This window comes from Anopheles bellator, chromosome 1, assembly GCF_943735745.2.
Source record: "Anopheles bellator chromosome 1, idAnoBellAS_SP24_06.2, whole genome shotgun sequence".
NCBI classification, from domain to species: domain Eukaryota; kingdom Metazoa; phylum Arthropoda; class Insecta; order Diptera; family Culicidae; genus Anopheles; species Anopheles bellator.
The window spans coordinates 43,868,848-43,890,639 of record NC_071285.1 but is presented as its reverse complement, the minus strand read 5'-3'; the positions used below and the strand labels follow the sequence as shown (position 1 = coordinate 43,890,639).

Sequence of the window (21,792 nt, the reverse complement as noted above, 5' to 3'; positions counted from 1 at the left end):
ATTGTAAGTGCAACTCGGGAGACAGTTGGACAGGCTTATTCGCTAAGTTTTATTTTGGAGCTCAATTTATTCATCGAAGTCAATGCCCGAAACTTCATGCGATAGAATTGTGGTATAGTATTTGACGCTGTATTCAATATAATGGCCGTGAACGCTCGTACGCCATATTTGCAACGAAAACTCAAACTATCGGTTTAGGAGTACAGTTGCTCAGGGAGTCTATTGGACATTTAAAAAAGAACCAATCCATTATACGATCGTCATTTGGGATCGTTGTTGGACCTACTTTAGGTTTCGTTTGGTGTTGAGCTGTTCCCAATGAGCTTCGTGGCTGGTTGCTGACACAATTATTTCAATTATAAACCTTCGATCGTCATACTGAGAAGGTGTTACACTACAATGGAGCTAAACACAGCTTCGTGAGTTGTTCGTTTTTCTTTGTGTGTGAGATAGAAGTTTAACAGATCTTACGTCTGCTTGACGGGAACTATTTTGTTTGGAAGCTGCGATGATCGATTTGGCCGCGTGCCTGGTTTTGTTCTGAAATTTTCCATAGCGCTATTTGTTGCGTTCTGAACTTTTAACAATAACGTTCTAAACCTTCTTTTCGTTAGAATTTATTGTTGGTGATAGGCGTTTTTGGATTCGAGTATGAATTTCTCTGCTGGATAGGATAGGTCTTCAATACTTATTACCTTAGCCACTTAAGTTGATCGCGATTTTTTGCGTTAATTTTCGTGTTGTTGCTACAGTTAGTTCTGTTCCTGCTTAAACCTTTGCTGGATTATCGATATTTTCGAGCAGATTTTTAATTTTTGTTTCCAACTTTCGTTTCGAGCGCCCACTTGTTGATTGCTTGTTACATGATAGCCGAAACAGATCATCGGATCTCCTGAAGATCGATGTCCTCGAGAACATCTTTTGCAAAGAAAATGCGCAGGCAGTCACCTACTCTTGCGTGTATCTAACGCCTGGTTTCCTTCAAAAGAATGCTTCTTTCAAACAAAACATGAGAAAATTCTACAAAACATGTACAGCAATGTTCGATGGCTTGGCTTCTTGCACTACAACTCGCTTTTCTTTGTCGATTGCAGTTTCATTTCATCTTAATTTCAAACGCACTCCAGCATCCTTTCATACATTAGGTTCTACAATTCGTTTGTTTGTTATGTTCGTCATGTTTGAATTACTTCGCTCATCGCGTTCCTTGGTTTATCACAGATGTTATGGATTTCAATCTTTACCCTCCAAGAATTGCGTTTCTTGCTTTCCTGATAAATAGTGCGTTACTTTCGTATTGATGTTTGCCATAAATTACTGATATTTCTAGCAACTTGTTCGTCAGCGCTTTGTTCGCCATACGTCCGAGACATTATCACAACCGTCTTCACTTTGTCCATGGGCGTTTTCTTCTTTCCTCAAAATATGCATGATTTGTGCTATTTTATAGTTTAGTTTAATAACGTATTGTTGTTGTTACACTCATACACAGTATTGAAACGGAGGCTGTTTCGTTAAATCGATCTATATTCATTCAGTGGAGTTTCACAGTTTTCTTCAACTCTTCAGTGTATTTTCTCGGTGTACTTTACAACATTGTTTCGCCATCTCATTCGTTCGTCGATCACTGTTTAAGTTGTTTGTTACACATGATTTGTAATGTTTTTGTTGCTTCTATCTTTGCTTTATTGGAATGTTTTTGGTTTGCTGAGAAGATCAGTGTTTGCTCCAAATAAAAGATTACTTTTCTGCTGTGAATGTTATTGTCAACCCTGGACCTTATTTGAATAACGGAGGGCTCTGTTTTGTTCTTCGTTTATGGTCTTTTGTAACTTCATAAAACGGCTAGTTCGTTGTTGGTTCGGTTTATTTAGCTTGGCCACAATGTTTTTGGTGGCCTTGGGGCGATGTTTCCATGCACTTTACTGCACTTGAACCAATAGCCACTTTTTCGTCAGTTCACAGCACACAATCCATACGTAGCTTACGTGTACAAAACGTATTCAAATGGGAACGCGCTAGGATATTCACTAAACCAGGGAAATGGATATTTTTAAATCAATGAATTTTCTCTTCAAACAATTAAACGATGCTATCGTTTCCCATATTACTCAATGTTGCTATTTGAATGGAATTGTGAATATTCTTTGTTCGCCTCGTCGAATGGTTTCATTTCGTAAGCCGTTCTTCTTATCCATTACCTGCGACGAACTTCTTATGATTTTAATTCTTAATCTCACTGCTCCATGTACACTGTTTGGTACATTTGTATTTGGCGAACAACACGGTTCTGTTGGTGTTTGAATGTCTTTGATTTTATGTGCTGCATGTTTTCTTTAAGCATTTTACACATTTCTTTTCCCCGTTCAAGTGTTCACTTTCTAGACACTGTTCACCCGACGACAATTGTAGGAGATAAGTGGATTATTTAAGCAAATTTTGTTTAAAGAAAAGAAATCGAAAACCTAGATGTTATGGTGCATTTTTCCCCCATTTAACTGCAAAACACGTGCACATCAGTTGTTTGTTGGTGCGAAAGATACTTTTGGAAAACAGGCACTTACGTTTTACGCGTTTGAGTGGATACCTATTGAACAAATTCAAATCGTTTCATGTTTTCAAGCACATCCTCTGGGCGCTATAGATTAACTGCTTCTGCTGGTTGATATAGCATGGCGAAGGCTAAAAAGGGATAATATTTCACCAAAGTTTAATCGTTTCTTGTAGTATGCGCCTTTAGATGGTTCCATTGGAAGTTCTACTGGAAAGGTATTTCAATACTTTTGCTATTGAATCATATTTCTATACTGTACTTGCATATTGAAATAGTGTTGAAACATCTACCAATTTATACTTTGTAGAAAACTCACACACACACACATTTATATATGTATATATATAATTGTTTAGTTTAACCTCTTCTCCATCCGATTTATGTGTTTTTTGTCTATAATTCTTCGAATTGGCAATAGATTTTTGATCAATTGCTTTCAAAACCAAAACAACTACCATAGGTCAGCCGTTTTCATTAAGTGCCACATTTCAACTGATTGGAAAGTCGTAACACGGAACTATGCAAAACGAAAAAAAATGTATATGTATCTGACTGGCGAAAAGGTTAAGCATCATCTTTCTACTCCTTATCTTAACAAGCCAAAAAACACACACGCGCAACTATAGCGGGCTGTCCTTGGATCCGTTTGTAGCAAAAACAGATGATGGATGGTCTGGCCTATCATCCTTGCCGATTATCCGATTGGTTCGTGGCATTCGTCGGGGCAGCGTTCCGTCCATTTGCTGTGGTGCTGTCGGGTTAGATTAACCTCCTACCTAATGCAACACCGATTCCTACACCTCCGGGCTGTTAACACGGCTGAGTTGAGGTCGTTTGGTTTTCGTGTTTCTTTGACGAACATGCTCTCTACGGCGGAACGCGGTTGGCGACGTGATACTCGCGTTCAGGACAATGTCGTGTTCTCCGTGATTGTCCTCCCCATTACTGCTTCTACTGCTTGATATCGTCGGGATCGGTTCGTTTTATAAATATTTCTTATTTTTGGCTCAGTTCTTTCGAAGTTGATTATGGTACTTCTGATTAGCGTTAAGTCTCATGTTTGCTTTTATATCGTTCGAGTTTTCTGTGTTGTTTCACATCTCGTAGTTCTCTCGATCGCCTCAGTTATGCTTTGCGTTGGATAAAATATCGTTCGTGCAACACGTTTGTTCTGGCTGCAGGTTGGACTCATCATACACTTTTTCGATAGTATCACAGATGTAAGTTTCTTTTTTATATTAAGGAATTGTTTGTTGCTTTGTTTGTTGTTTGAATGCTCTTCTTTCTTGCGCTACACACTATGCCAGATTGAATACATCTTTTTGTTGTATAATGCGAACTCTTTATCTTTGCCCCCCGCACAAATAGTGATGTTGCTACAATAGTTGACTTTTGTTTGCCCGTTAGCACTTCGTTCAACCGTACTTGTCGACTGCCATCGTCGGAATCGATCACCCTTACCCGGTTGTCGTGGTTCTGGTTTAAGTTTTTTGTCCACGCGAACTAACCCGTGTTCGCCATTCAATTTGGTTCAATAGAGTTGTCTTGATCCATCCCTGGTTGGTTGTTCCATATACTTTTTTTAATGAAATTGGAATTATGCACTTGTTGTTTTCATTGTTTTCTGTTTTTCTTCAATAGGCACGCTTTGTTATAACTGACAGTATTTTGTTCCCTTCTTATAATTAAAAAAATCTATTTCCTGTCATTTTGGGTGAGCATTTCTTCTGAGATATTGATCGTGTATTGATAAGTACAGGTTTTGCTATTCATCGTTTAAACAGTGTTTGTTACTAATTGTTTTGTTTGTATCGAACAATGGTTCTTTTGCCTTTGTTGTCTCGTACTCCTTCGTTTCTACGACAAACTGCCTCTCTATCTTTGTTTCTTGGTTGATTTACTCATCATATCCGTTTTTGTATATATTTGTCTGATCATTATCGCTTTATAGCTTGGAAGGGACGGTTTGTGATATTTCTCGTTTTTTGTGCTAGTGTTTCTGTCTCTCACTATGACATAAGTAAAACTGCTCGCATAGATCTCAGCCGATCAAGATTTTCTGTGTGGTGTACGATCCTCGGACTTTGTTGCATAAAACGACACTTTCTTCGTCCCTTCTGGTGATGAATACTGATGCCCAGAGGCATTGTTCTCGCGTTGGGACAGTACTTTTTGTGCCCGTCGTACCAGTGCTTTTGGGGTGACTAGGGTTAGTTTTGCTCAAAGCACTTTCTGCGATCATATTTTGTACCGACTCGACATGCTCCGCTTTTGTCGATGAGTTTGTTGTTCAACGATTCGTGCTAGGTTCGAAGGCTTTCGTTTCCTGCGGGTTTCCCTCAAGTGTTGCCTCATGGTAGTAGCATCATTAGCAAAAGAAAAAACCATCTTTTGCTTACGCACAAATTATAGATGGAATATAAATAAGTTCATTGCATTAGTCTTCTTTATGGTGGTGTGGCAAATTTAGCACCCCGCAAGGACTCATGGTGTTTGCTGAGTCGTCATGTCGTGGTGCCCTTCATCCCCATCGCAGTCCGTTTGCAGATGAAGAGTTGGATTTCTGCATTAGCTAAACTATGGTTGGATTTTGTTTTCAACCAATTAATTCTAAAGAGTAGTAAAAATGGTACTCAATTTTGTAACGATCAAACAATACAGTTCTTGTAACGAATATGGTGACAACGAAAAACGTCTAACTATTCAAACTGTCAAAAATAGAAAATTATGTCTAATACAAAAAAAAACAAACGTGGTAATTACCATCACAGATTGATTGCATTTTGTGTTCTTTCTCTGAGACTTTGTTTTGCCCTCTCAATGGCCAATTTTCCTTTGCTAACCATCGCTGAGCTGCTGGTGAGCCCAATAATGTGAAGCTTCTCGAGACTAATTAATGCTCCCGGTTTGTGTCCCGACGCCCGCTAATAGGTTGTTCCGAACTGCAGTGGAATAGAGTTGATCGTTCTTTTCCGACGTATGTTATGCCTTCGATTATAACTGCTTCTTCTACATGGCCCTGCTCTTATTCTCTTCTTCTTGTAAAAATATATATTTTATAAATAATCTGATCTTCATTCTACGTTCTTGTGGGTTGATTATACTAAACTAAACAATATACGTGTGAATTGTGTTTGCATAAAGGGGTAGATAAGCCTTTCGTATGTGCAAGAGTACACAAAACACACTCATTCTTATTGCCCTTTTCGCAGATAGCTGCTTCATTCTCTCTTTCAAAGCCTGTTTCTTGATGCGCTTCTTGTGCCGATTTCCGTTTGTTATTTGGTGCCTTGTTGATTAACAAAGAAAATACAGCAAAAATGTGTTCCGAAGCACGAGAGGGAAGTTTAATTTAACGCTACAAGCTACCCCTGTGTTCATTGTTGACGTTGCGGTTGGGCAAGGCCTTTTTTGCTAGGCTGATTTCAAACCTTTTTGTAATGTTTTAACCTTGTTTAACCTGTTGCTCTGAGCGTGATTTTCTATCGCTCCAGACTTTTACAATCAAACAAACCAACAGGGTCGATGCAGCGAATTAAGGGAACAATAGAATTGCTGAGAGAGAGGACTTGTCGTCCCGTATTGGGTATTAGGGGGCCCCGTATTAATGCATAATATCCTTACGAATAAACTTCAAAATGTACTGATCACGTACCTCATCCGACACGGGATAGAACCCGAGCGCAGGCGGAAGTGTTTTCGCATCGAGCGGACACCACTTCTTACCCAGTTGTGTGCTTATTTCCTAACGAAAAGGCATAGAAAAAAATGGCAAACATTAATGCTGTGGTTTCTTCAACATTGGCCAACACACTTTACCTCGATAAACGGTGCCATCATGACGGAAGAGATCGACAAATCAACGCGGGATACCTCGAGCAGGCGTAGCTCACGGCCCCGCAAGCGGGACACACCGACCAGATTGTGTGGATCAAGCACATAACCGTGGATGACGATTTCTTGCAGCTTCTTACATCGCCAGGCCATCATCACCAGTGGGTCCTGCTCGGTGCGGAGCACCATTTCCATCACATTGCGGTACTCTTCGATACGCTAAATAACGAAGCCAATTCAAATTCAGCCTGTGAGTTCCCAGATCGTTTCAAAAAGACGTTTTCGTCTTCCTGCTACACGTACCATTGAATCGATCCACACCATGCTCGTGAGCGTCTCCTTGTAGTGACGGGACAGATATTCCAATGCTTCACAATTGATCTGAAATGGTTGACACAATATGTTTAGCAAGTTATCGTATGGCTCTCCGGCAGAAAAAATCATCCTCTTGGTCTACTCACTCGTTCACAGAACAGCACCTTCAGATGGGAAAGTGGCATCGATGGGCGCAGGATGTGGCTGTGCAGGATGTCGACCGCTTCATACGCGCAAACCAGCGTTAGGTGGAGCTCTGCTTGCGGATTCCTGCTCCGGAAGCTGGCCCATGCCGCCTCCGACACTTCTGGATGATCTTCATCGATTCCATGAACATGCACGATCAGTTGCCGCAGCGGCAGTAACTGCAGCGTGTGCAGAAGCTCGTCGCACAGGATGTCATAGTCGAGCGATAGCACGCGCAGGGAGCTGCACTTTTCGAACAACGTCGGTTCAACCAATCCGAGCGGATAGTGCCCTGGATCCTGCTTAACGGTGGCCAATCCAAGCTCTTCCAAGTACTGTGGTTTGGCAGTGCACTGTGAACAACAGAGTAGCCTATCAGTGGAACCCGTGGTCTAGTAGAATGATACAACTACTGCTTACGGTTAGGAAGTCGGATGCATGGAGGGCAAGAATTTCGGAGCAACCCAAATCGAGCACACGAAGCGGAGGGTTGCTGCGATTGAGCAGAGCCTTCAGGGGTTGAACAAAAAGTCTGTAGCGAGGAGAAGAGAAGTGAAATGAGTACAGGGCATCCAATAGACCGGGTAGTTTGCTTTACACACTCACTTGAGAATGTAGTTCCATTCTTCCTCGGAGTAGAAGCGACCCGGCGTAACCAGTGTGGCATACTTCGGCAAGATCGTCAGGCTAAGCAACCGTGCGCTTTTGCTGAGCCTGCAAGAGCAAGTTAATTAATCAGTCAGGAGAAGTTCCGTCATAAGCCTGTGGAAATTTGTTGGCCACATACTTGTATAGAATTTCTGTCGTTAGCTCAACATCGTAGAGGTTGCAGGAGTCGAACGAAATCTTCACTTCCCGCACGATGTGAGCAAGCTTTTGCAAAAAGAAACCATTCTTTTTGTTGTGCTCCCGTGCAACATCAAACTGGATGCGGTTGAAAAACCTGCGACAGTCGAGGAAAGTCCCGGGTCAGATACGCGTCAGATGTGGGAGCGAGTATCAGAGCGGAAAACACTAACCTGGGTTGAAAAATGACCGACCGCCAGTGCCAGCATACCGTCGACGCGTTCAGCCGATCCTGGTGGTCCAGATAGTTGAACACGTTCGTTATCGCAAGGGCAGGGAGACGGCCCCAGTTTGGGCTCTTGCTCATTACGGTTCGCAGTTCGCGATCGACAAACACACACCACACACCGACGCAACTTTCTCCTTGCCAATGCCAAACCGATCGGCAGCGGAGTGGGCGGGTGGATGATTATGCTAGCTGCTTTAGACGGATGTGGGGAACGGGTTACGCCAACAATCGCGCCCACCGCTTGTGGGCTCACCGTAATGCGACGCAATTTCCGTGCTGCACTTGACTTTGACTTCCGCGCGACGCGAACGATCGATGGCCGATGACGGGATTTGCTAGAGTGTGCACAACGATTCGAATCACTTTCTACTGTTGTTTCGTTTCGTCATGGGCAGCACTTGGTGATGACTCGCGGTTTCGCTGTGCGCTCCGCGAGCAGTGTGTGCCTTTCGCACTTTACACCGTGGCCACCCTGCACTGCATTTATTATCGTTTCGCGTAGCACACACCGCTCTTTATCTAAGCTTTCTTCACTTTCTTCCACGTACGGACAGGTGAAGGAAGTGGAGCCGCGAAGAAAATGTGTTGCTGGTTTCCTGGGTCTGTCGAAGAAAAGTCGTTTATTTTTGTTACGATATCTGTCATTGTGTTTTGCACAACTTACCTTATCTCTCACTTTCGCTTTTCGGGAGAGCTCTCGCTCGTGCACCGAGCAGCTGGGCTGAGTTCCATTCTCTCATTGTTTTCGTCGGTTGACAGCTGTTATTGAGGGGTACGACAGTTAATTGACGATTTGCTTGATTCTGAGGAATGAAAATGACTTCTTTCCTGGGCGTTATACTTACTTACTCCTGTTTTGTGTGTAGTCTAAACATATTTCTGGCTATTCTATCTCATAGTTTATCATTGGTCTCATAGCAATGCAAACAATTAACCGTCACAATGAACTGTCGCGGTTTGCTTTGACTGTCATTTCTGACGTTCGATTTCTCGGCATTGAAAAATATAAAAATATTGCCTCCTCCGATCCGAGAGATTTTGGTACTTTGATTCTTTCATTAGCACAAACGAGAATCTAACTAATTGCTCTTACCATTTGCTGTCCAGCAGGATCCCGTTAGGTTTGCATCATGGCCGGTGTTATCAAAAAGGTACATTATCGTTTGCCAATCGTGTGTCGAAAACCACAACAATCGCACCGCTTGATTATGTCACCGCAGCCAGTGGTTCCGTGATTCGACGAGTGGCTTTATTTGCTACCAGTTTGGCCAGTGATATTAATTCTTTTGCTTAACTCCAACAGGCAACGGGACTGACTGGCATGCATGTGGCCAAAAACCCTCACCACACGCTGACGGCGCTGTACAACAAAATATTGCGCGCCGTTTCGAAGATGCCGCAAGAGGCTGCGTATCGTCGATACACCGAGCAGACCGTTTCGGAGCGAGCAAAAATTGTTGCTACGGTAAGCTGTTGTCACTGAGTTGTCCACTGATCCATGAGTGCGATTTGACCGATTTGTATCCCTGCAGACACCGAACGTGCTGGAGATCGAACAAAAGATCAACTGCGGCCAGGTGGAAGAGTTAATCCTGCAGGCGGAAAACGAATTGATGTTGGCGCGCAAAATGCTGGGCTGGAAGCCGTGGGAACCGTTGGCCAAACAAGCACCACCCACCCAGTGGACATGGCCACCAGCCAAACTGCCGGAGCTGAAGTAGAGTATCATCGTGTGGCGAGAGCGACGTTTGGCTAGTTATTCATTTCTCGTAGCGAATGGCAACCGTATTGAGGATCGTATTGTGTTGTAAATAAATGGCCGCATCGCATGACTAAGGGCCACGCGACGCAGGCTAAAAAGTTAGTGACCCGTTGGTTGTGCCCTTTTACGTCACACACTTTATTGTCCACCACCGCGGTACTTAGCGGGTGAAAACTACCTTCAGCTTCAATCGGTAATCACGCCCTGTGTGGAGTGCGGCAACGACGGGCGAAGGAAACGAAAGATTCAGTAGTTGTGGGAAAAGGTTAACAATCCGCTAATGCGCGCTTTACCGTCTCCGGCCACGCCACCAAAGTGCTGCGTATAGGTCGCAGAACCGTCCACCTTCGTATTTCCGCTCTTGCTCCGCCAAAGGTTGGCCAGCGCTTCTGCATTCACATCCGTCCCGTAACCGTCCTCGTGTGTGGCACCAAAGTTGAGCGAAAACTGCCGCTTGAAACGATGCCTCAGCTACCGCAATCGGAAGAAGTCAGAAGCAGCATCAGAAGGGGAACACAATTTTGTGCGATCGTTCTTTCACCTCTCGGACTCACCCAAAGATCCTGCGAAACGCGTTCGTCGACCGACCGATAGGGCGGTTTACCATCTACCGACTGCCAGGATACGAGTGACAAAATGGCCCACAAACCCCAAACGAACTTACACTTCATTTTTTCGCGAATGACTACGGTGTGGTTGAGAAGAAGTACACTTGTATTACATGTGACTACTGATAAGCTGGAAATTACAGAGGATGTATAAAAACATTCCATTGCCACTGGGTGCCGTTCTGGTCCACTTATCAGTCGTATTATTGCTGCGCACGAGGAGCTTGTAGAATGTACTTGAAAAAATGGAGCATCTGTCGATGAACAACTCCGATGCAAATCAGGAACAGGAACCAGTCAGAGAGATGTTTCCAATAAAACTGTTTCCAACAAGTTAATTTAGAATTACTAAAGAGCTCAATAAAAACGCGTTACTAATGAATCGGATGATGAAGACAGAATATCAAGATCAGCGTGTTTCGAATCGATTTCTTTTTCTTAAAGAAATCTAATCACGTTTATTGTTTCCATGTTTCCGTTACTGTATGTTTTTTATCGTTTTGGAGAATGGTAGCAATTGAACGATTCCGTGAACGGTTAGCTGAGTGTTACGATTACTTGTGTGAGATAATTTTTCTTGCTTTATGATCCTACACTATGGTAGACATTTGATAGTAGGTAGTCTCACAAAAAGGATAAGTTTCGGTTCTTTCGGATACTCGGGGTTGGTCGGGAAAAATCGGAGAACTGAAACATCCTCTAAGAAAAATTAAAAAAAGGAAAATTATCGTCGATTGTTTAAAGTATTAAGAAATGGCAACGAACCCAAACGCACACATGGCACCCAGAGATACCAGAATGGAAATGAAAAGGAAGGAAAAGGAAAACCAAAAGGATGTTCATGAAAGGTGGTTCTGCATTCACCGAAAATTGAAATCAGGCGGACAAAAAAGGGTCCTATTTTTAAACGATGCAAACCAACTAGCTTAGCAACATACAAACCATTTGGTTGTAATGCGCCACAAAACTAGAACATTTTGTGAAGTATAGTGTTTGTTTGGAGGATTGATGAAGTGTTTCGTTAAGCCGAAATGTGTTGCTTCGCACTGCGCTCTATTGCTTGTGTATGTGTTTTGTCGTTAGCGCAAGATTCTGGTGTCATTTCTCGTTTCTTTCCTCTAGTTATCTGTTCCTTTCCATTTTCTGCAGAGCACACAGTCAACGTACATTCGAGCCGAATAGAAACACACAAGTGACATACTTTTTCCGTGCATAATTCTCCGTATTCTTTATACGTTCCAAATTCGTTTTAGCCTAGACTTAAAATATTACTTAGAATTTCTTTGTTATTTCGCTCTCGCACAACACCCACCCTCTAATTTTCGCTGGCCTTCTCTATGCCGGTTTAATTTTACGCCCAACTTTCATAAATCAACCTTACGTGTTTTTGTTATTGGCCTAAAATATTTATGTCTTAAATTTTCATTCTTTCTTTCCTTAAATTAGGGTGCCTTTACTTTGTCTAATTTTATCTAAACTCTCTCTCTCTTTCTTTCTCTCCTTATCTCATCGACGAAACGACACTTTTTCAAGAGATGCAAACACCATTCGGCTCCTTAGCTGTTAGCTCCGTCCGCCGGTGGCGTCAGGCGTTCACATGTGCTCTTTTGGTTTTCTTCGGCCCCAAATGTGTCGGGCCGAATCTATAGTTGTTTTGCCATGCAGTTGCTTATCAGTTAGTACGCACCACTAGTTTAGGACCACTCCATTTCGTACTATAGCCGTGTTTGCTGTTTGCTTTCCCATCGGACGGACGCCCATCCTCTCCAGAAAACTACCTCGGTGCGAAATGTCTCGGATTCGATTTTGTTCCTCGCTAAATTAAAGCAAAACAAAAACTATATGGGCAAAAACGAACGGGAGTTATCGGAACCATCGTATGTACAACACAGATACCTTACGCGCTTGATTTTCGTTAAGGAATAGTTTTTATGTCCCATGTGCCGCAAACACCGAGCTTGGGGCGTTGCGTGGGAATGGAATTTCTAAGATGGTTATTAAACCGTGCCCGCCTCTAGTTAGTCCGCACGTCTTACTTGATAATGGGTCTGCGCCTTTTTTTGTAGGAAATTTAAATTTAATAGGATTTGTTTCGACGTCTTATAGGACTGTGTGTTTTGCCTCATATTTCACTCCGGTGAATATTCGTTTTACTTTTGATTAATTGTAATTTTTGCATACTCCCACGAAAACATCATTACTGAAGTACGTTGTTCGATTTTGTAGAATCAAATCTCGAGCATGTTGAGCAAACTTTAAAGCCTTCTCGTTCGAGTTGGGTGGTTAAGACGAGAAGTTTATCACAAATTTTGCAAAGTACGTCGTCTGCGTCATTTGCGTTTCTTCGCCTGAAGCGGACGCGGACGGGGCTCGTTCCACTCGTGCTTTGCAAAAGGGGATTATGCATATCTCGGTCTATTCAGTAAATTGTAATTATTTCATGTGGTAATTTTCTTCTACGGTTGTTGTAAAGTTTTCTTCTGAAAATGTATCGTTAAAAAATTAGGGTACAAATTCAGAATGCAGACTGTGGTCGAGAACACTTTAAAAGAGGGGACTCTATTGCGATACTGTTTTGTCTGAGGGAGCTTTTGGATCGTATAAATAACTGAACAAGATGCAGTGAGCACAAGCGTCATTGCAATAGAGTAGTGTTAAAGGAAACGAAACAATTGTGATACTGATGGCCATGATCCCCACATGATACCGTCAAGAATAAACATAAATAATTTCCACGTTTTTTCCGGTCGTTTCAGGATTTAAAACAATTTAACAGTAATGCACTTCTGACAAAATAAAAATGATGATAAATTATAGACTCGAAATCGACCACAGTCGATGTATAATTCTTTTGTATAAAACGCTATGCTCGCGGTGTAATTCAGTGAATTCGTTCACAGAGTGATCGATATGAAAAGTAGAAAACCATACCAGAAACAAAAGCGAACGTTTTCACGTAGCACTAACAGACAAACAATTATTGTACTCAGTGCGAGTCAAAAAACATGTGAACACAACGAACTGTAAAAGATTAGAACATACAGCGCAGTACCGCTGTATAAGTTCGAAAGAGAACGACTCGTTAATGAGTTCAGGTTCAGGTTCTGATCGCACGTATGAATGTATACCTTACATTCTTCCTATAGTTTGTTTACTTAATCGTAAACACATTCGATCCGTTAGCTACTTGCACAGGAAAGCCCTTCCAGCTTAAACGAATGGTGCCTAAATGTTACTTCTAAAAATTAGTAAACGAAACGGAAAACACGCACACACACATTCTAGAAGCAAACTACGGTGTGGTTAACGTAATAATTGTAAGGCAAAATGAGACATCCGTCCGGAAGGCACGGGATGCGTGTGAACGAGTCCTTGATAGGTTGAATTTAACAAAGGAAAAAACACAGATTCATGCTCTCGCTTCGTTCTATGTTTGCTGCTCCCGATCCCGCATTACTTCCTTCATTCATAACAAAAGGAAAAACAAAAACAGTGAATGTTTATGCCATTTTGTCCTCAGTTTCTAAACTGATGGTGGCCACCGTCGACCGTTCGTTTCTACGGAGCACTGAATGAGGAACGAGAGAAAACCCAGAGCGGGAGACAAACAAAAAAAGGATAAACAATTTATCTTATCACTAAAACATCACTCGCTATATGATCAACGCGTTTTGTAGCATAAAGCCTGTCAGTCTGCGATGTTGCCGCGTAGCCGGCACAGCCCCAGAAGGTGGCGTGTCTGTGTTCCATTTTGTTCTCAAATTGAAACTTACGTATTCGTTCCACCGCGCTGTGGTGCGCTTGACTTTCGCCAAGGGTTGCCCCGTCTGAGTGCTCCCGGGAGCCAGAGTTCAACTAACGAAACGAAGATCGTTAAGAACATTCGCCCACGATGCCGACGGCGGATCTGATATCTTTTTCCACCGCAAAAGTAGCATCGCAAGGGATTCGGTGACGGGAATTGAAGGAAAGACGGAGAGACGAGATGTATGGGATTACGATTTCCAGTTGTTTTGCCGACTGTTGCTCGGCCCGGGACCAGACTGCGAAAGCATTTCCTGGTACTGCCGATGCAATTCCATCGCACGCTGAATATCCGCGAGCGACGATCCCTTGCCGGCCGCCGATAAAGAAGCTTTACAGGGCGAGAATGCAATGGGTAGACAAATTAGACCAACGTAATGTAAATTAAATGAGGCCGAGGTTTCAATAGAACAACGAACGACAGTGCTACACTTACCAGCTGCCTGCGCCATGGCCAGTTGATACGAATAAAGAAGCGGCGAAAACTGCATCATCTGAGCCTGCAGACTGTTTAGGTTGTTTAAATTTCCAGCCTGTATGTTTTGTTGCAATCCTACGGTGAATGGTAAATGACAAGGATCAATGATCGAAATAACAACAAGCGGTTCGCTCCGTGCCTTACCTCGGAATAGTTGTTGATGAAGCGCCTGGACGGCAGCGGCCGCTGCGGTAGAGTTGCTAAGGTTCGCCAAATTACCCAAGCTGCCAAAGTTGCCCAGAGCTCCGAGTTGCCCGAGACCTCCGAGCCCGGCAAGGGCCGTCAACTGGGCAGCGGCTGCTTCGGCCGTTGCATTCGCTGTTGCACTGTGGCGACTGGAACGTGAGCTGGACGAGGGCGGTGGCGTCTGGTGTTGATTCGGTGGCGTCGGCGTTGGGCGTGGAGTCGGTGTGGGCGTTTTGGACTTGGAAGGTGCCTGCGACTGCAGGTGGGCGGCGTGCAGCTGATGAAGATGATGATGACGGCTCTGTTGCTGTTGCTGCTGCTCTTGTAACTGTTGCAGCTGTTGTTGCTGGAGCTGTTGTTGCTGTAATTGCTGCTGTTGTATTTGCTGTTGCTGTAGTTGTTGCAGTTGTTGCTGCTGCTGGCGTAGCTGCTCCTGCTGCTCCTTTTGACGCTGCTGCCTTTCCTGGCGTTCTTGTTGGGCAGCGGCGGCTGCAGCAGCGGCAGCGGCGGCCGCTGCCTGCTGCTGTTGCTGCTGCAACTGTTGCAGCGCAGCGACTTGAGCCTGTTGTTGCTGCTGCTGCTGATGCTCTAGTTCGCGCAGTTCGCGCTGCTCACGCAAGCCGGGCGTTGAAGACGGTGTAGGATGAATCTCCACTGGCGATGGACTACTTTGGGCCGCGAGCCGTGCCTCGATTTCTTGCTCCTGCTGCAGGGCCTTTACGAATGCCGTCTTCAGGCGGTTCGTGTGCTCTGCCTTCAATGCCTTCTTCACGTTGCTCGTTACGCACTGCTCGCAGATGACCTTTGGATCTTTACCGACTGCAATGCGCGGGCAAAGAAAGTAAAAACGAATCATTAAAAACTCTGAAAAAGGCGCACTTCTCGTCTCGGCGATGTGCACAGAAACAGAAACATGCCGACACAAGGGACACGAAAAGGAAACAACACAAAACCTGGACTGTTCTGAAAAGTGGGATTTCCTCTTTTACCCTGTTTTTCCCATTTCCACACGGGCGTAAAGTCGATCTTGCACTGCGCGCAACGATACGGTTGTTGCGGTGGGTTCGGTTTCTTGTCTTTAGTCAGATAGTCAACGACGTGTTCCAGGCCGAGCAGATAAACAAATTCGATATTGCTCGGATTCGGCACGAAGTGCATTTCTGGTGGCGGAGGCTTCGGCGGAGGAATCTGTTGGGCGAAAAAGGTCAAAGAAAATTAGTGGTTGCCTAGGTTCTACTTTGTAGGCAACGGAACACAGAAAATAATCAACATACCTGAAGCAAGGTTTTCTCTAACTGTTTGCGAAGCGCCAATTTTGCCGATGCTTGCCTTTGAGCTTGACTTTGCGGATCCTCTCTGATCACTTGGTCGCGATCTCGCTACGGGGACACAAAATGCGAAACATCAGTAACAGCAGGAAGCAAATTTCTACTTAAAGTTCTATGATATGTATGAGAATGACTTTTGGAATTATGCCTCCCATGCGGGCAAAAAATCTAGCAAATTTGGCTGAATCTAATCCGTTCACAATTGAAGGTAAAAAAAATTGGAAGTGATCGCAATGAGCATACGAACACATCACTTATTCAGATAACATACGAATGAAAGACGGAGATAAGAAAAGACAAACAAGGGAGTCAACTTATCAGTTTGTTTAAACAGCCTCGTTTAAAATTTAGAAAACACTCTTCTATTCCCTGCCCCGCTGACTGATGACTCAAAATTCCATAAACTTTGGTTTAACAAAGTATCGTTCCATGGTCACTCCACTTACAAAAACCGTATTACCGAAACATATCACTGCTCTTTGAAAGTGTTTCGTTTCGCAATTCATGCATTATGCAGTTATGATACAATAAATACCATGCCATTGACCATTTGCGGACAACCCACAATTAGCAGCAACGTATTGATTGTTGTGCAAAAGCATTGCCCGTATCACCAAATTCGTTGAATTGATGAACCAGTAATCTTATCGCCCCGAAAGAGGAAACACAGATTTGCGATGTACTTACCTTAAGCGAAACCGGTTCTACGGTGGTACAGCTGATTTGCGCCGGTATCGGTGGCGTTGGAGTGATCGACACGGAACTGCTAAGCTGCCCTAAGTTCTGAAGCTGTTTGAATAGAAAGCAACATAGGCAATAAGTATAAATTGCCCCGGGTTTCTCAACAGACCGATCCGGCAAATGATCGTGTCACACGATCGTATCGCATCGTTGGCTCGGGTGAGATCTTAAGCCGTCGATAGAGAAATGATTGGACCGAATAAACTTTACATTCGGGGTCGACTCACATTGCGCTGCTTCATGGCTGCGGTGGGTGCGTTGGTCGGTGTTATCGTCACCGACGGTGTGATGGTGAGATTGGAACCGGCCCGGGTCAGACTGATCGGTAACCGCTGGCCGGGGCTGCTCGGTGTCAGGGTGGCACCTCCTGGCAACGATGGTCTTTGGGTAATTCCCTTCGGAACCGGCGTTATGTGCAACGGTGAGCCTCGATTACTGCAACGACATGGACAATGGTAAAGCCGGACATTAGTTCCTCCTCGCGGGGACACATCGATAGTCGTACTACTTACTTTGGAGGATTGTTGAGCGGTTTGTTTGACGATGATTTCGAGTGTGCCGGCAGCGGGACGGCATTGGTCGGGGTCACACTCAGTGAACCCTTGGTCAGGGCAGCCGGAATGGCGGCCAACGGATTGGACAGTTGGTTCACGTTCGTCGGTGTGACGATCAGGTTCTCCTTCATCATGACCTGCTGCGATTGTTTCAGCTTTTTCAGTAGCACCAGCTTCGTTTCTTCGCTTCGAAGTTCCTCGCGCAGCTTTCGCAGGCCACGCTCCCGCTCCCAGATTTCGGACGGTGACAGCTCTTTGATGGGGTAGACCGGGGGCATCTCTTCGTCCTCGGACTCGGACAGCCCGGTACCGGCACTATTGCAACCGGCACCGCCACCACCGTTCTGCGAGCGACCATTCACCTTCGCCGGTAACAGCACAATGTCCGGCACTTCCGCGTACGATTTCACCTCGGTGCGTGGCCGCAGGACACGGCGCCCCGGGATGGGCGACGTGTTGCCCATCGAGCTTACTCCTGCCGCTCCCTGTGGTCCACCGTTCCCATGGCCGCTGATAGCGGCACTGTGGCCGAGCGACGACGATGAGCATGAGTTGGAATGTGGTTCCACCATTGGCGGCAGAGCAGGGGTGATGGTGAGGCCGGAGTTTTTGGCCAAATTTCTTAGGTCGCGTGCCGTCGACGGCGTGATCGAGAGCGACGACCGGCCGGAACCGAGGCTCAGATCTACCACCGTATCATCCACATCCATTCGCTCCATCCTGTCGGGTACGCACACACTGGCGGATGCGCGCTGTGTCGTTCACGGATGTTTTGATTGTTTTGTTGCACTGCACAGTTTTTCACTTTCCCACTGAAGCACACACAACTTTTGGGTTACCCAATTCTCCTACATGCTGAAAAACGAAAGACAGAACATTATTCGCATTTCCCTCGACCGCTCCTCGTCCGATTCAGCGCCCATTCACTTCGCGTAACGTAGTTTCGGTCCCATTTCCAATCCATTGTTGGTCCACTATCGGCCTCTCTCGCTCGCTCACTCGCAGTATGTTGCTCACACCTTCTCCCGCGCTGTTATGCGCTTCAAAATTTTAACGATCAACATCAGCGTGTCTACCTCAGAACTAGCCATTATCGGCTGACTCTTTCGCTCGCTCTTTCCACTTCGCTCCCACAGAACGGCGATTCTGCCAACAAATCACACACCGCACCCCGTTGTCTTCTTCGACCCACCGCTCCGGCTGCTCAGCCGAGGGTTTTGGAAGATGACGGGAAAATAGAGCATCGCGAAGGGTGGTGAGTGCGCGCGACGCGACGGGGCCACTGCAATTACATAGTCACTATTATCTTCTTCTTTTCTCCGTCTTCGCGGTCGCCGTTGGCGAACCCCGCTTGCTGTTGCTGGCTCGGTCGTGCTTTCTTTGTCGCGTCCGCACGGAGAAAAGCGTGTTTTTTTCGGCCAAAGATGCGACAATCGAACGCACAACGATTGCGGATGGGAAAGTGCGGAACCAGCGGACCATTGCACCGTAATTCGCAGGCCACGAGCATCGGGAGCAGAGAATGAAATAAATCTGTCAACAAAACGGGAAAAACTGTAAACACACTGCACGCGGAGCGGCCCCGGAACAGGCGATTCTGTGCGCTGCTGCCGCCGCCACACACACTCATTTTTATTTCTATTCTTTTTTGCACCCGATTGCTCCGCTCTTACGCCATTTTCGGCTGTCAACTGTTAAAACCCCTTCGGATCGGCCCGCGCGTGAGCTCCGCTTATGTATCAGCGGCTAGACCACTGTAATGGCGGCGCGAGGCCAGGGCACAGCACGATAATATAATCACCTGGCAGTGCGGACTGGCAAAGATATGCGGAGAGAGGAAAAACTATGCTAAACTGCACACTTTCGTCGCTATCATCGTCTTCGACTGGCGATTGTGCGAACGACCACACCACCAAACGAATGCTCGATTTGTGAAGTGTGCGTGCGAAGCGGCGCAAACGGCACTCGCGGCACTCGCGCCACTCAGCGCCTATCGCTGCCAAAAAAAGGTAATTGGCCCAAAATCCCTTCCACGATGCAAGGTGAGTGAAAGCAACGAAGGAACCGAGTGCGAGAGCGAGACAGCGAAAGAAACGGGCAAGGGGGAGAGGGGAGGGAGACGAAAAATAGTTCGTAGCTTTTCACACCGCAGTCTCCATGGTTCCGAAAGATTGAAATATTGAATCGCTTTTTACCAGCACTGAACGGTTTCGGTTTGGCAAGAATAACAATCCGTACACTGCACAGCAACAATCCGCACGGCCAGCACGCGTTTCGAGCGGATTGTTGCTCCGGCACTAGCGAAAATTATCGTAATTAATCGGACACACTTTGCTGCGCTTGTTGTCTTCCTGAGCTACGTTTTGCTCGCACACTCTCACATCTCGTGGGACACTCACTCACACACTCACATTCGCTGACTACGGCTGTCAAATTGGAGCGATTTTCGTTCCCCTTATCGGACTTGTCGGAAAGCGGAAAAACTGTGTTGGAATGTTGATCAAAAGTTGCAGGTTATGAGGAGCTTAGGATTTACCGGGCGCTTGAACCTGTTACTGATCTCCTACAACGCGTCCTGGCATTGATAAATAAAGAAACTGAATAGCAGAATAACTTACTAATTTAAATTATTAATAACTTAACTCACTGTCTGTCTGACTGACAGCATCGGCTGGAGTGCTGTCGGACTTATGTTTTGATTGTTTTGTTCGAACGGTGTTTTTGTATCTCTGATATTCTATATTCTATATTCTATAATATTCTATTCTCTATTCTTCTTTATGTAAGTGTTTCATATTTAATGACATTTTAAACCCGACTACAACACAATTACTTTATTTTATTTCAAAATAACATCAATTTGAATTTCATGAAACAAAACAAACTGTCAAGCAATTCCACTTCGGAAGTCGATTTTAGAGGCCGGGAACGCAAAAATGTTTGGTTTGCGAACCTACAAGCGAAAACCAGGGACCGGGAACGCTCGGGTCGAAAAACCAGAAACTAGAGTTTAATATAGAATATAGAGAGAAAAGAAAAGACAAAAATGACAGAAAAGCGTTTTCGTTAATATAATAATTTCTCGCTACGTTAATATAATAATAATAATACGTTGATACGTTAATACAATACGTTAGTATAATAGGTTACGTCAGCTTCTGATTGCAGAGGCCTTTACTCTTCTTCATTGTTGTTTTTCCATTCGTTGTACGTTATCAGTTCGTTATCGTTACGTTATCAGTTCGAGCAGTTCCGAAAATCAAGCCGAAAACAAGATGGTTCGCGCCTGGTTTATGGACAACGAGAAGACCGATCAGCGTTTGGAACACCAACTGAATCCACCAAAGTTTCTAACGCTGGAAGATTTGTTCACCTTCACCGGCGTTGAGTATTTCAAGGTTTGTAAGCGCGCAGATCGTTCGATCGCCGATCGCGATTAGAACGCCCTTTTTATCATACCCACAGATCAACATTCCTTCCTACAACACGGACGGAGTGTTGGACAAAATCCGCACGGACCGAGGTTACTCGTACGAGGACGAAATTACCTGCTCGGAAGCCTGCTTGCCGGATTACGAGAGCAAACTGAAGACATTTTTCACCGAACATCTGCACACCGACGAAGAGATACGGCTCGTGATTGACGGTTCCGGATATTTCGATGTGCGCAAGTATGTAGCCAAAGCGCCTCTTCATCGCCAAGGTCTACTTAGTGGGTTAAGTGATTTGTGCCTTTTCAGCGGAAAAGACGATTCCTGGATCCGCATCGAAGTTGTAGCTGGAGATCTGATCATCATTCCCAGTGGAATCTATCATCGCTTTACGTTGGACACCAAGGTACGATGGAACGGAGCTCTATAAAGGCAAATTGAATCGCACAATTATTCCCTTTTTAGAACTACATTAAAGCCAAACGTTACTTCGTTGGGGAACCTGTTTGGCTGCCGTACAATCGACCGGTTGATGATATGGACTGCCGGAAGGAATATTTAAAACGACTGGAAACGGGGTTCGCTGCTTGAAGACATTCCTGCAAGATTATTACTGTGTTGACATATAATTTTCAATTTTTGTTCTTTGTTGCTTGACCATTTAACAAAAATGTAATCCTTGATCATTTGTTACAAAAGAAGTATATATGGGAATAATAAAAACCATTTTTCTTCTTATTTTGAACTGAAAAGAATCTTAAAACTAGATTACGTACCTCGATCGTTTATCAGAGACAGAGAGAGCCAGAAATGATAGGTAAACCCACTGTCTGCCGTGGCATCGCCGGTGAGGCTCGGCTTCGAAAGTAATCCTGGCGGTAACGTGCTACACCATTGGAAGCATGGAAGACAAATTGCACCTCTCTTCTCCGTCAG

General features: G+C 44.8%; 5 protein-coding genes across 9 annotated transcripts; 2 read left to right on the top strand and 3 right to left on the bottom strand.

Moving 5' to 3' along the window:
• Window positions 1-36: 36 nt before the first annotated feature.
• On the bottom strand, window positions 37-8,173 carry LOC131206241 (F-box only protein 33). 2 transcript variants are annotated; one of them, XM_058198715.1, is made up of 9 exons: window positions 7,909-8,173; window positions 7,677-7,832; window positions 7,496-7,603; window positions 7,310-7,421; window positions 6,850-7,242; window positions 6,692-6,769; window positions 6,374-6,607; window positions 6,210-6,299; window positions 37-2,682 (listed from the first exon to the last, which is right to left on the bottom strand). In XM_058198715.1, exons 1-9 carry the CDS (start codon window positions 8,040-8,042, stop codon window positions 2,611-2,613), a joined length of 1,377 nt encoding a protein of 458 aa, XP_058054698.1. In that variant the 5' UTR covers window positions 8,043-8,173; the 3' UTR covers window positions 37-2,610. The 2 variants fall into 2 exon arrangements, with proteins under 2 accessions (XP_058054698.1, XP_058054699.1); XM_058198716.1 differs by having other exon boundaries at window positions 37-6,299.
• A 750-nt stretch (window positions 8,174-8,923) lies between these two features.
• Window positions 8,924-9,828, top strand: LOC131206594 (NADH dehydrogenase [ubiquinone] 1 alpha subcomplex subunit 5). Of its 2 annotated transcripts, none has more exons than XM_058199206.1 (4): window positions 8,924-9,005; window positions 9,072-9,115; window positions 9,268-9,429; window positions 9,497-9,828. In XM_058199206.1, exons 2-4 carry the CDS (start codon window positions 9,095-9,097, stop codon window positions 9,683-9,685), a joined length of 372 nt encoding a protein of 123 aa, XP_058055189.1. In that variant the 5' UTR covers window positions 8,924-9,005; window positions 9,072-9,094; the 3' UTR covers window positions 9,686-9,828. The 2 variants fall into 2 exon arrangements, with proteins under 2 accessions (XP_058055189.1, XP_058055190.1); XM_058199207.1 differs by having other exon boundaries at window positions 8,945-9,005; window positions 9,075-9,115.
• Window positions 9,496-10,468, bottom strand: LOC131206593 (uncharacterized). 2 transcript variants are annotated; one of them, XM_058199205.1, is made up of 3 exons: window positions 10,281-10,468; window positions 10,020-10,197; window positions 9,496-9,930 (listed from the first exon to the last, which is right to left on the bottom strand). In XM_058199205.1, exons 1-3 carry the CDS (start codon window positions 10,395-10,397, stop codon window positions 9,887-9,889), a joined length of 339 nt encoding a protein of 112 aa, XP_058055188.1. In that variant the 5' UTR covers window positions 10,398-10,468; the 3' UTR covers window positions 9,496-9,886. The 2 variants fall into 2 exon arrangements, with proteins under 2 accessions (XP_058055188.1, XP_058055187.1); XM_058199204.1 differs by having other exon boundaries at window positions 9,849-10,197; window positions 10,281-10,462.
• A 327-nt stretch (window positions 10,469-10,795) lies between these two features.
• LOC131206009 (transcription factor dcp-66) lies at window positions 10,796-18,259 on the bottom strand. The gene is made up of 8 exons (XM_058198357.1): window positions 17,384-18,259; window positions 17,099-17,306; window positions 16,818-16,919; window positions 16,077-16,181; window positions 15,756-15,990; window positions 14,761-15,621; window positions 14,575-14,691; window positions 10,796-14,469 (listed from the first exon to the last, which is right to left on the bottom strand). The coding sequence occupies exons 1-8, from the start codon at window positions 18,142-18,144 to the stop codon at window positions 14,330-14,332; spliced, it is 2,529 nt and encodes an 842-aa protein (XP_058054340.1). The 5' UTR covers window positions 18,145-18,259; the 3' UTR covers window positions 10,796-14,329.
• A 2,154-nt stretch (window positions 18,260-20,413) lies between these two features.
• Window positions 20,414-21,601, top strand: LOC131214962 (acireductone dioxygenase). Of its 2 annotated transcripts, XM_058209317.1 has the most exons (5): window positions 20,414-20,557; window positions 20,645-20,823; window positions 20,891-21,096; window positions 21,166-21,262; window positions 21,322-21,601. In XM_058209317.1, exons 2-5 carry the CDS (start codon window positions 20,701-20,703, stop codon window positions 21,445-21,447), a joined length of 552 nt encoding a protein of 183 aa, XP_058065300.1. In that variant the 5' UTR covers window positions 20,414-20,557; window positions 20,645-20,700; the 3' UTR covers window positions 21,448-21,601. The 2 variants fall into 2 exon arrangements, with proteins under 2 accessions (XP_058065300.1, XP_058065299.1); XM_058209316.1 differs by having other exon boundaries at window positions 20,433-20,823.
• Window positions 21,602-21,792: the final 191 nt, after the last annotated feature.